We start from the raw sequence: 14,187 nt of genomic DNA, 5'->3' as shown, positions 1-14,187 counted from the left end.
CACAACATAGGAGTTGTCAGTTTAAGTTGTGTTCAAGGTCCTACTGAGGACTGTAGCTTGGAGACAGCTACTGAGTTAGCTCTGAGAAAACTGCTCCAAAGAGATAGTGGAGAAAACCAGTTTATGTATGATTTTTGGCTAGGAAATACATACAGTCACATATACATCTTAGTAAAAGACTACTTCTAGTCACAAAAAACAAATGTCTCAAGTCAGTGATGTTAATGTTTTTCAATGTATGGGAAGATTCCAGGGTTATTCAAATTCTGCTGGAGATGTTTACCCAAGGATCTAAGAGGTCTGTTTGTCCAAAGCACAATGAGCCTCATTCTTTATCATCTGTGATGGATTGAGATTTAATACTTTTAGAATAGAACTTTTTCTCTGTTTTATCATCTGTGATGGATTGCGATTTAATACTTTTAGAACAGAACTTTTTCTCTGTTCACACTTGATATCTGGCATGTAAGTCCATATTTTTTTCTTTCCTCAAAATGGTCTTGGCTATTTTTAGTCCCTTATTGTTCCTTATAAATTTTAACATTGATTGATCAATTTCCAAAAAGAAATCTCTAGACTTTTGTTGGTATAGTATTGAATCTATAGAACAAATGGGGAAGAATTAACTTCTTAATATACTGAAGCTTCCAATCCATGAACTTGGTGATTTCTTCAGTTTATCTTGATTTTTAAAAAATTTCTCTCAATAGTGTTTTATAAGTATCTGAATAGAAGGCTTATAAATGTTTCCCTAGGTTCAATCTCATGTATTTGTTTTTTTCTACTCCAGTGTAAATCGTTGTTGATTGTGGTATTGTTCAGTGACTAAGTCATATCCTACTCTTTGAGACGCCATGGACTGTTGCACGCAGGACTTCCCTGTCTTTCACTGTCTCCCATAGTTTGTCCAAACTCATGCCCATTGAGTCAGTGATGCCATCCAACCATCTCATCCTCTGTCATCCCCTTCTCCTTCTGCCCTCAATCTTTCCCAGCATCAGCTTCTTTTCCAATGAGTCAGTTCTTCACATCATGTGGCCAAAGGATTGGTGCTTCAGCCTCAGCATCAATCCTTCCAATGAGTATTCAGGACTGATTTCCTTTAGGATTGACTAGTTTGATTTCCTTGCTGTTCAAGGGACTCTCAAGAGTCTTCTCCAGCACAACAGTTCAAAAGCATCAATTCTTCAGTGCTCAGCCTTCTTTATGGCCCAACTCTCATATCCCATGATCACTGGAAAATGATACTATTTGTAAATGGTCAGTCAGTTAGTTCAGTTCAGTTGCTCAGTCGTGTTCGACTCTTTGCAACCCCATGAATCGCAGCACGCCAGGCCTCCCTGTCCATCACCAACTCCCGGAGTTTGCTCAAACTCATGTCAATCGAGTCGGTGATGCCATCCAGCCATCTCATCCTCTGTCGTCCCCTTCTCCTCCTGCCCCCAATCCCTCCCAGCATCAGGGTCTTTTCCAATAAGTCAACTCTTTGCATGAGGTGGCCAAAGTGCTGGAGTTTCAGCTTCAGCATCAGTCCTTCCAGTGAACATCCAGGACTGATCTCCTTCAGGATGGACTGGTTGGATCTCCTTGCAGTCCAAGGGACTCTCAAGAGTCTTCTCCAACACCACAGTTCAAAAGCATCAATTCTTCAGTGCTCAGCTTTCTTCACAGTCCAACTCTCACATCCATACATGACCACTGGAAAAACCATAGCCTTGACCAGACAGACCTTTGTTGGCAAAGTAATGTCTCTGCTTTTTAATATGCTATCTAGGTTGGTCATAACTTTCCTTCCAAAGAGTAAGCGTCTTTTAATTTCATGGCTGTAGTCACCATCTGCAGTGATTTTGGAGCCCCAAAAAATAAAGTCTGACACTGCTTCCACTGTTTCCCCATCTGTTTCCCATGAAGTGATAGGACCATGATCTTAGTTGTAAATGGTACTATTCTTTAAATTTTATGTTATATTTATTGTTGGCATATATAAGTACAATTCATTAGTATATTGACCTCATATTGAGAAACTTCGTTTATCAATTTTATTTTTCTATTTGTATAGTATTTTGGATTTTTAGCATACACCTATAACAGCAAATAAGTGCAATATTATTACTTCCTTTTGATTGCTTATATTTTTATTTTCTTTTAGCTGATTCGTTGATTGATTGCCTTTGCCATACATCATAGAATTCTAGTTATTGTTGAATAGAATAGGTGATAGCTGGCATCCTTCTCTTATTCCTACTTTTAGGGAATGTTTTTTGGTATTTCACCATTGAATAGGATATTTACTATCATTTAATCAGATTAAAGAAGTTTCTTTTTGCTTTTAGTTTGCTAATTTTTATAATAAATTAATTTTGAATTTTTTTTCCACTTCCATTTCCAAATGCTTTTTTCCATTTATTGAGATAATCATTTTTTTATTTTTGTTTGATCAATATTGTGAATTCAATTGATTGATATTTAAATGTCAAATCACACTTGTATTTCTATTAGAATGACCCCCACTGTATTGCAAATAAAATGTGATACATTTTATATTTTACTAGGTTTGATATCTTATTTTCTTTAGGAGTTTTGTATTCATGCTCCTGAAAGAGAATGACATAATTTTATTGTCTTTTAATGTCATTGTTAAGCTTAGTAATCAAGGTAATGTTGCTCTTATAATATAAGTTGGAATGCAATTATTTTATTGAAGATAAAATTTTAAATTTATATCAGGTGGAAAAATTCTTAGAAAAAAAATTCAAGTCTCCAAAACTGACATAATCACCACTGTAAGAATTGCTACCCATCCTTAAGGAAAACCACATTTTGGACTTTGCACAAACTTAAACTTTCTCTCTACATACTCACTGAGGTATAGAAAATTATCTGTTGAAACAGCTATTAGAAATATAATCCATAACTCATATGTATGTTATATGACATTTACTGTCAGATACCTTCTTAAAATAAGACAAAGATTTGAAGCTAATGTATATTACGTATTTATGTTAGATACCAATCATCTCATGTGCAGGCATGCATGTCAATCACTTCAGTCGTATTTTACTCTCTACAACTCTATGGACCATAGCCCGACAGGCTCATCTGTTCATGGGATTCTCCAGGCAAGAATGCTTGAGTGGTTTGCCATTTCCTCCTCCAGGGTATCTTCCCAAGCCAGGGATCAAACCCATGTCTCCTGGGTCTCCTGCATTACAGGAGGATTCTTTACCCACTGAACCACCTGAGAAGCCCCAATCATCTCATATGCATCTCTTTTTTCTTTTGATTTGCTTCTAATATCAAAAATAACAACTTCAGATGTGTTCCTTCAACTTTCCTTGGATAAACCAATAGCTCATCGTGATCAAGCTCTAGGGAATTATTTGATATTTATCAAACCCATGACATTGTTTTTGACCAAGGTATCATGTAGGGAACTTAGAATGGGAGCTACAATATTCTCTATCTCTAGAATGCATGGGTCCCTAACTAGGATATTACTTTCATATTCTCAAGGAATCTGGATAACCTAGTTTATAAGACTGTCACTCAAATGATGTGTGTGTACCAAATCCAAATATTCTGTTACTAGATTGCCTGCCCACTTCCTATAAATTCTCTAGATTAAAACACCATTTTTTTGTGCACTGGTAATTTTTGTTGCTAAAAATATAACTTCATTATATAATCTATTCCTACTAAAGAAAGGCTGAAGGAAGATTGACATTCTTTGCAAACCCTTGTAACATAGTGAACTAAAGTCTAATGCTCAATAAAAAAGATAGATTATAAGAGTCCAAATTGCTGTTTGATGAGTTTCGGTCTTTTGTAAGATGAATTACATTCCTAAGTACTAAGAGTACTTACAAATGAAACTGTGTGTAGTGTTATAGCTGATGTTTACGAGATTTTGATGAATCATAAAATGAGAGGAGTCCAAGAGTGGAGATGACAGTTTATTTTTTAACTGAGAAAAGTTATTAGTGAAAATCGTTTGCCACTAAATCTGAAAAAATTTTGGGTTAAAAGAAGTAGAGAAGTTACTAAAATTATGGTTTGGGCAAATCTAAAATTGGAAGCAGTCATTACTTGAAGTCTATGTTGATTCGCTTTAAATATTGTCAGATTAACTTTATACCACTTTTAAATTAGGAGATTAGGGCAATGTGGTAGACAGAGTTACTTAGAATTCTTACTGTCTTCATCATCACCTTAAGAATTATTATCATTATTAATATAGCAAAAATAATAGCTACCAATCATTGAAGATACAGTAGTAGCCTTACTTTTTTATTTTCCAATGTCTCTATATCTGGGAGAAGGCAATGGCACCCCACTCCAGTACTCTTGCCTGGTAAATCCCATGGACAGAGGAGCCTGGTAGGCTGCAGTCCATGGGGTCGCTGAGTCGGACATGACTGAGCGACTTCAATTTCATTTTTCACTTTCATGCATTGGAGAAGGAAATGGCAACGCACTCCAGTGTTCCTGCCTGGAGAATCCCAGGGACGGGGGAGCCTGGTGGGCTGCCGTCTATGGGGTCACATAGAGTCGGACACGACTAAGCGACTTCACTTTCACTTTTCACTTTCATGCATTGGAGAAGGGAATGGCAGCCCACTCCAGTGTTCTTGCCTGGAGAATCCCAGGGACGGGGGAGCCTGGTGGCCGGCTGTCCAGGAGTTGCATAGTGTCGGACATAACTGAAGTGACTTAGCAGCAGCAGTAGTCTCTATATACCTCTTTCATATTAATTTTTTCAACAATTCTATGAGATAAATGGGCTACCTTCGTGGCTCAGTGGTAAAGAATCCGCCTGCCAATGCAGGTTTGATCGCTGGTTTGAGAAGATCCCCTGGAGGAAATGGCAACTCATTCCAGTATTCTTGCCTGGGAAATCCCAAGGACAGAGGAACCTGGGGGGCAAACCATGGTGTCACAAGAGTTGGACACAATTTAGTGATTAAACATGAGATAAATATTGTCACTCCCACTTTACAAATAAGGAAATTGAGCTTCAAAGAGTTTGCAACTTATCAAGAGACACCTAGATAGTGAGTAGTAAAAAACAAGATTAATTTTTTTTTAAATGCATGGGACTGGTATTTCCTAAGATGATGGACTAAGGAAATGAGACCAACATTCCTGAAAATTATAGTAGGAAAAAATGGGTAAAATAGTTAAGAACTCTGTTGACGATATCATAAAGCTAACAAAATAAAAATTCCAAGGCCAAGATCTTGGTGAAGATAAACTCAAAGAAGTTAATTAGCCTGCCATTGGAGTTGCTATTTCTGAAAACAGATGCTAAAGCTGAGAAGGGCATCTAATAGTATCAGGGCAGCAGTGTCAAAAATTGGAATCCAGGGTCCGCACTGAATAAGGGTGGTTGTTAAACGCACCACACTTTGAGTTGGGCTCCTGAAAGGTAATTTGTTAAGTGTGACTATATGCGCAATATCTGGATTGGATATCTCTATGAAAGAAAACCAATGATACTTGATCCCTACATGGCATTCTACTATGGAGGATCATAAATCTTAATGCAAAATAATAAAACTTTTAGAAAATAATTTAGGAAATAATCTTCATGATTGTGAAGATAGCAAAATCTTCACACAATAAAAAGGTATTACCACAGAAGCCATACTTTGTCATATTCTCATGTAATAAAATATTCTACAGCACTTTAAGTAAAAGAACTTCAGATACATGCATCAACATAAATGATTTTCACAAATGAGAGTCACAATATATACTATATTTTCAGTTTCACTTCTGTGAAACTATAGTTTCACTTCTGTAATATTCAAACACTGTTAGATGTAGGGTGTTGAGTTATAAGTCCAGGATACTGTTCTCTGGGATGCTGGCAGTGTATTATTTCTTGTCTAGGTGGTAATTACATGGCTGTTTACCTCGTGACAATTTATTGATCTATACATTTGTCTTCTGTATTCTTTTATGTATTATACTTCACCACAAAACTTCTGAAAAATTAATATATAAGCTATTAGAGAGGGAATTAATTCTGTATGAAAGCAAAATAAAGAGCCTGCCAACAACATGTACTGAAAAGTTACTGCAAGGTGTTGTGAAAATAGATATAAAAGATACAGAAAAAAATGCATCTGCAATCTATAGAGATTACACATGATAAGAGAAATAAAATATATGTGAACCAATACCAGAATATTGTTATAATAACTACATGACTTTTTCCAAGAAAGCTGATGTGTCTAAGAGATACACATATCAGTGCACTCCATTTTCATAAGAAGAAAGTGAGTACTAATTATTTATGTAGCTAAATGTGTAATCCCCTTGAGTAGCAAATGGTAACCTGCCCCAGTATTCTTGCCTGGAAAATTCCATGGACAGATGAGCGAGCCTGGTGGGCTATAGTCCATGGGGTTGCAAAGAGCTGGACACAACTGAACATGCATGCACAAACATGTAAAATTTTAAATACATAGCTGGTTGTCAAACTTCTACTCTCAAATCTTTATAGCCATAAATGTAAATATATTTATTTGATAAATGAGATTTTCAAATTTAGCATTAGCAAATACTTCCTAAGTTCTGCTTAGGGGCAAGAACTGCTAAACTCATAGATACTACATATTTTATTATGGTTTGCAAAATATTTTCAGCTTCCTGAAGATACTAATATTTTTACCACTTCACATGATGTTTTTGGGAGGGGAGTGCAATCACAAATAGAATAGAATTCTCTTCGTTTATCATGTTTGTTAAATACAAATATCCTAATTGTCCTTGCTGAATTCCTCTACCTGAACCAGCAAATTCTGATTTACAGATTAGTAACACCATCTGGAGTTCTATCTACATATGTTTCTGTCGGAAGAAAAGTCCATTCTAAAAATATTTCTATTTTATATTGTACTATATTTGATTTGCAATGTTGTGTTAGTTTCAGGTGTAGAGAAAAGTGACTAAGCTATACATACACATATATCTATTCCTTTCCCATTTAGATTATTACAGAATACAGAGTTCCCTGTGCTGTATAGTAGGTCCTTGTTGGTTATCTATTTTCAGTATAATAGAGCATATATGCCAATTCCGAACTTCCAGTTTATCCCTCCGCCCCACCTTTCCCCTTTGGTAACCATAAGTTTATTATCTTAGTTTGTGAGTATGCTTCTATGTTGAAAATAAGTTCATTTGTATCTTTTTTTTTTTTTTTAGATTCTCCATGTAAGCAATATCATATAATATTTGTCTTTTTCTGTCTGACTTACTTCACTTAGTATAATAATTTCCAGGTCCATTCATCTTGCTGCAAATGGCATTATTTGATTCTTTTGAATGGCTGGGTGTTATTCCATTGTATATATGTACATCTTCTTTACCATCATTTGTCTGTGGACATTTAGGTTGCTTCCATGTCTTGGCTATTGTAAACAGTGCTGCAATGAATAGTGTGATGCATACATCCTTTCAAACCATAATTTTTGTCTGACTATATGCCCAGGAGTGCGATTGCTGGATCATATTGTGGTTCTATTTTTAGTTTTTTAAGGAAGCTTCATACTATTCTCCATAGTGGCTGTACTAATTTACCTTCCACCAACAGTACTTTCAATAGCTTAGGAGTTTCCCTTTTCTCCACACACTCTCCAGCATTTATTGTTTGTTGACATCTTGATGATAGCCATTCTGACTGGTGTGAGGTGCCTCATTGTAGTTTTAATTTGCATTTTTCTAATAATTAGCTATGTTGAGCAACTTTTCACGTGCCTCTTGGCTCTCTGTACGTCTTCTTTGGAGAAATGCCTATTTTGGTCCAAAAGGCCATTTGTAATGGGACATTGCATGCAATTTATTTAATAATGTCTTCACATTTATTTTCAAATATATAATTACTTTTTAGTGTTAATTGTATAGATAATGTTGTACATTAAACCTAGTACTTATTTATTTTATAACTGGCACTTTGATCTTCGATTTCCCAGCCTCCAGAACCACAAGAAACAAATTTCTGTTATTTTTAAGTCAGCCAATCCATGATATGACTGCTTCTTTTTGCAGAAAGAAATCTGAACATCACCAATATTTGTCAATTTATACCACCAGAAGTGCTAGCACTAATAAGAGAAATATTCTAGACTTACTAAACATCATTGCTGCACTTGCTTTCTGCTAAAATCTATTTCTTTGAAAGTATTTTGTGAATTTATTGGAAGTCACAAAATTTGATTATTAAATTTCCTATGTTTACATAAAAGGATATTAATATAATAACCCCATTAAGATATAACCTTATTGTATTTGAATATATACTTGGCCCAGCAAAGTTTCTAAGTGGCCAGGAAGTGCATAGGATGGTACAGCAGGAACAGTGGTAAATGTAAAATTTGTACACAAAGGAAGTTAGGGTTGACAATTGATGTGTGTCTGCATAATACTTTAAGATTGAGAAAAAAATGGAATGGTGCAAACAATGAACAATTATGTTCACACAAAGACCTACACATCCACATACAAATATTGTAGTAGCTTTATTCATAGTAGCCAAAAACTATAAACAATTCAAATGCCCTTCAATGTATGAATGGTTAAACAAATTGCAGTGCACCCATGCTGTGAAACACACACAGCAATAGAGTAAGAATGAATTGTCATGTGTGGGCACAACACACGCACTTTGGATTGATCTTAAAGGAATTGCGCTGAGTCAAGAGGCCAACCTCCCAAGTAGACATATTGTATGATCCCAGTTATTAATATATACCATTCTTAGACAAAATTATATAGATGGAGAACAGATTAATGTTTTTCAGGGATTACAGACCAGGAATGGGGATGGGGATGATGCCAGACGGCTGTGCATAGCATGAGGAATCCTTTGACCAAACTATTCTGCATTGTGACTTGGTGATGGCACACAAATACACACGTAAGATAAAATTACATGGAACTAAATACACACACACAAATAATTGCATGTTTTAAAAACATAAACTCTCATAAGGTTGATCGATTGTCTCATGGTCAACTTCCTGGTTATGATATTGTACTACAGCTAATCAAGATGTTACCATTTCCATGAACTGGATAAAGAATACGTAGGATCTCTCTGTATTATATTTCCGGTCTTCCCAGGTGGCGCTAGTGATAACGGACCCAGCTGCCAGCGTAGGAGATATAAAAGATGTGGGTTCCATCCCTGGGTTAGGAAGATCCAGGAAGATCCCCTGGAGAAGGGCATGGCAACCCACTCCAGTATTCTTGCCTGGAGAATCCCACGGACAGAGGAGCCTGGCAGGATACCATCCATGGGATCGCACAGAGTCAGACACGACAGAAGCAACTTAGCATGCATATATTATATTTTACAGCTCTGTGTGAGTCTATGATTATCTGATTATAAAAAATTATTTTAAGTGGTCAGAAATTTCAGGAAAAAGAATGTCTCCACTTGAGAGAGTCGAGGAAGGCCTCATGGAGGAAGCATCATTTGAACTAGACTGTAGATCTTCATATGGTCCAGTAGCTCTATAGTTAAAAAGGTTTATCATTTTAAAAGTTGAAATGAAAAATTAGAATAACAAACAACTTGGTAATATGTTTTGGAATGATCTCAATAAAAGTTCTTTTGTAGAATTAGAATTAAACAAGAAACCAGCCTATTCTGTTGATCTAATCATCTTTTTATTTTAAAAATACTTTTTCAATCTATTAGTAATCAAGTAGCAATCATATAACACTGTAGTTTACACCAACAGTTATAATAGCATAATTTCTTTAGCACCTGCTATGTTCTAAGAACTTTGTTAAGCACTTTTCAATATCTCATTTTAATCTCTACAGCATTCATTTGAGGTGAATATTATTATCCCTGTTTTATAAGTGAGTATATTGAGGCTTAGTGTGTTTAAATAACTGGCTTATATCACACAGTGTAAAATCTGGGATTACTTCTTAAAGTCGATGTGTAAATAGTAACAAAGCTACACGTTCTGCATAATACAAAAACAAAAGGTCAGTTCAACAACATTTCTTGAAAGACTATTATATGCAGAGCACTTTACTAGGTCCTGTGGGAAGAGAGAAAATATAGCTGAGAAATGCCTGCCCTCTTGCACAGTTAATAAATATTATTTCAGTCATAACTTCTTAACCTTCTCCAATGAAATGGCTAAAAAAGACAAGTTCAGGAATGCTGAAACCCTTTGTTGTGTTAGTCTCTCGGTCATGTCCGACTCTTTGCCACCCCATGGACTGTACTCCAGGCTCCTCTGTCCGTGGGATTCTCCAGGCAGGAATACTAGAGTCGGTTGCCATTTCCTTCTCCAGCAGATCTTCCCGACCCAGGGACTGAACGCTGGTCTCCTGCACTGCAGGCATTTCCTTTGCCAGTTAGCTACCAGGGAAGATCTGAAATCCTTTAGAAGTTAACTTTTAAAGAAAGTTGTCATTTAAAAATATGATACTATTTTATCTATTTCTCTGTGCACATTAAGTTTGAACTAGCACTTATATATTCACTATGGCCAAACCTCTAAGATCTTTTGAGAAACATTTCTCTGAGATATATGATGTCACTGTGAATTTAAACTTCTAAAATTTCTTAATTTAAATCTCTTCAAGTTTGCCAAAGAAATTCCTATCACATTGTAGATTTTACTTTAATTTGGAAACTACCTCCAGAAATGTGGAAAATACTAACCTGCTGTCAATTTATATGGATTAATTTTTAAACACCTTCTTAAAGATGAATTGTAATCTTTTGGTTTTACAAGACCCTGATACAGAATGTCTACTACAGTTTTCATCATTACTTGAACACCCTAAGAGCTTGCTTCCCTTTATTTACCTACAGCCTACGGGTACCACCTAGAGGCCTAACTGTGATGTATACTCAAACAAGACGAACACTGAGAGAAATGGTAGGAAATGTACTTAAGTCTTCCTTTAAAATTCATTTTCCTCAATTTTTTCAAAAGAATTCAATACATTAAATATATTTCTACAAAATATTTAACACTGTCAATTCATGTCAGATTTCATATCATATTTTAGCCAAGTGCCTAAATTGTATCAGTTCGTATGCCAATGTTACTTAGGTGAATTTTTTTTTTTCTACTAATGTTTCTTTCAAAGTGGTTATGGTACAATACCGAACTCATATGAGTAGTTATACACAATGAGGAAAGGGTAATGCAAAGATTTAGTGAAATCTCACCACTAACATGAAACCAATCCTAACTTCATAGTGCCTACATCACTTGAATGCTCTATGTCTAACAACTTAATAGTAATTTATCAAAGCTGAAATCAGGAAGGTGGTTGACATTAGGCTTTTTCCATCAATTTTCTATCCAGGCGGTGAGCAATTAAGTGTCATGCCAGATGTAACAGGGAGGCATCTTCCAGGATAAATTCCCCATAATATCCTCTCATCTGAGCCCAGAGGAGAGTCTGAGACACATGGTGTAAGAACGGACTGGAAATGAGGGCAAGGAGGTGGAGTGGTGAGGCCAGAATCCGCAGTCATCTCAAAATAGAGGTCTGACCTGTAGCTGCATTTATAGAACTATACACACTCACAGCTGGACCTTATTTCCCTTCACAGCTATGCAATGTGGAAAAACTTTAAATACAAACACACAAGCTCTTGGTGATAATACCATTTCATTCAATAGTTCATACAGATTCTATTTTTATTTCCTCCCACCCAACCATACAAAAACCTTACCACATAATGTATGCTGCTTGTTCTTAGGTAAAGTTCCACTCTAGCCTCAGATTTGAAAGGAATTCGCAGTAAATTGATGAGTAATATTTTCTCCATCTTCCGCTTCTTTGTGGATTATCATAATGTCAAGCAAATTGATGATATTTATTTTTTATTATGATATGTTGACATTCTCAGTAGTGCCCTGTTAAATAAATACTATTTGCTTTAACTTAAAACAAATACATTATATAGAATTTGTATACTTATTATAGGCCACAAAAAAATAGAATCTTCCCCACATTTATCTCTGTCAGTTTGCTGGAAATGCAAATAAATTATATCTTGGTTTCTCTTTATTTCCTTAACTTAGTTCCCATTCTTTCACCATCATGAAGTATTTGGTTTTCTGCTGTCTCTTTACCTGAACTTTCATGATTATGATCATTTTCTTCACTGCATTAAGAAAAAACACCTAATACTTTTCTGTATGTAAAAATGTAGTTTTTTTCTTTTCATATTTTGTTTTACTCTTTGTCCCGCACCTTGAAAGTGGAAATTTACCGAGTTGAGAAAAGCCAGGAAAATGAAGGAAGGGATCACTTCAAACTGCGTACATGCATGAGAGAGATTTATGTCAACAAGTCAAAATTTGATGACAGAAAACTTCTAGAAAAACAAGTGACTGCAAGTTGAGACAGAATCCATCTGGTAGAAGCAAGATGGTGTGTGGAGCAGAGCTAGGAAGGAAATAGCAGGTGGTTTAGTTCAGTTGGTCAGATCTAGGTGACCTGCATGATGACTTCTGCAATTCTGCACCTCTAAGAATGACCTGTACACAAAAGTGTGTTCCATTCTGCTAGGCTGTTCTCTCTTAGACACCAGTTTTGGAAGTGATCCAGTCCCGGAAGGCAGTCACTTTAGTATAAACACCAGGCTTATTGGGTTGTCCACATTCATCTCCCCAGCTCACAATTCCAGCAAGGTACCAGATATCTCTAGCATCTGGACTAACCAGAGGTCCTCCAGAGTCGCCCTAAAGGAGAAGGGAGAGATTAGTATTTAATAATGCAGCTTATTACAGAGAAATGTGCTATTTTCTAAAGTGAGTTTAATGAAAGGGGCAGTTTTAAAAAATCTTCAGTGTGTTCAAATGAGAAGTGATGTCCTTTATCCTTGCCAGGAATTCACATGAAGGAGGAGCTCCCCTGCTTGGAGAGCTGGTTAGACTCAGGGCTCAGTACTCTGAGATGAAAGACTGCATCTCTTGGCAGAACAGCCCCAATCTGATACATCTGACAAATAACCGCCCACACTCTATCAGTATGACACATCTCCTAAAAGAAGGGTGAGGAGTTTACTACTGATAAAAGCATGGCCATCAGAGTCAGACACCTGGGTTTAAAGCTCAATTCTGGCCCCTCCAAGCTGGCTAAGACCTTTAATTTACTTATTGCTAATGCTCCTAATAATAACTACCTGCAATGATAATTTTGAAGCTTATGTAAGACAGTGTACATAATGTGCTTAGCATAGAGCCTGGCACAAAACAGAACTTAGTGAATATGTATATATAACCTCAAAGTCCGATTGTTTATGCCTTGTGAAAACCAGTAGGCTATTTCTTTTATATGGGTCATAAAAACAAGGTGCTGACTGATCTTCCCCCAAAATCCTGGGATCTCTAGTTACTGACCACTCATTACATGTTCAATACTATATGAAGTGCTTAAATAATTAATATATTATTTTATTAACTCGCATAATTCTGTTATTAACTCGCGTAATTCTGGCAACAAAGCACGGAGTTAGGTTTCATTTTCTCTATTTTAGCAATGAAGAAGCTGAAACTAACAGAGTTTAGTAATTTTCCTGATATCACATGCTATTCAATATCCAGAGTGATTTCACTAAGTCCATGCTTTTTTTCCCTTACATTATACTAATTTCTTTCATCTATATAAAAGTATTAACTAATACTAATAATAACTCAATTAGATATAATGTGTTTGTAATTTTTAAATCAATTAACTGATAAGTATATTTCCTTATACTCTCATATGTGGTAGGAGATGTAAAAAGAGTCTGAACACATGAGTGCTCCCCTCAAGGAGTGTACAATCTACTGATAGAAGCAAAGTATACTGTATGAAGCTATCAGATAACAAATCATTTAGATAATTGGCACCCAGGCCTATGTGAAGACATAGCAGATTAGGAAAAAGCAATGGAATATGCCAGAAACTACAAAGCTTAAATCTGTTTAAGAGACAGGAGTGAATGAGTCTGATAATAAAGTAATTAAGGAAAAAAGACAGCAGTGAGTCTAACAGCAATACAAGCTGAAAAGTAAGGTGATGTCCAGCAAGTATCAAATGGAGAAAGAGACAGTTGGTTCTGTTAACACTAGTTAGCTCACATGTGATTGGTGAATAGGGGAGTTACATCAGTACAAAGTGGAAGTTGTGATGGCTTATAGGTGTTTT

General features: G+C 35.9%; 1 protein-coding gene across 1 annotated transcript in view; it reads right to left on the bottom strand.

The window, feature by feature from the left end:
• Positions 1-10,334: 10,334 nt before the first annotated feature.
• Positions 10,335-14,187, bottom strand: part of LOC122696532 (transmembrane protease serine 11E-like) — a 120,831-nt gene continuing 116,978 nt past the window's right edge. Inside the window, exon 12 of the mRNA XM_043906623.1 lies at positions 10,335-12,737. Coding sequence (XP_043762558.1) covers positions 12,576-12,737 — 162 coding nt within the window. The 3' untranslated portion in view covers positions 10,335-12,575. The remainder of the gene's footprint in view (positions 12,738-14,187) is intronic.

The sequence above is a fragment of the Cervus elaphus genome, chromosome 6, assembly GCF_910594005.1.
Source record: "Cervus elaphus chromosome 6, mCerEla1.1, whole genome shotgun sequence".
NCBI classification, from domain to species: domain Eukaryota; kingdom Metazoa; phylum Chordata; class Mammalia; order Artiodactyla; family Cervidae; genus Cervus; species Cervus elaphus.
The sequence above is the reverse complement of the archived record's forward strand: the minus strand, read 5'-3'. Positions and strand labels throughout refer to the sequence as shown.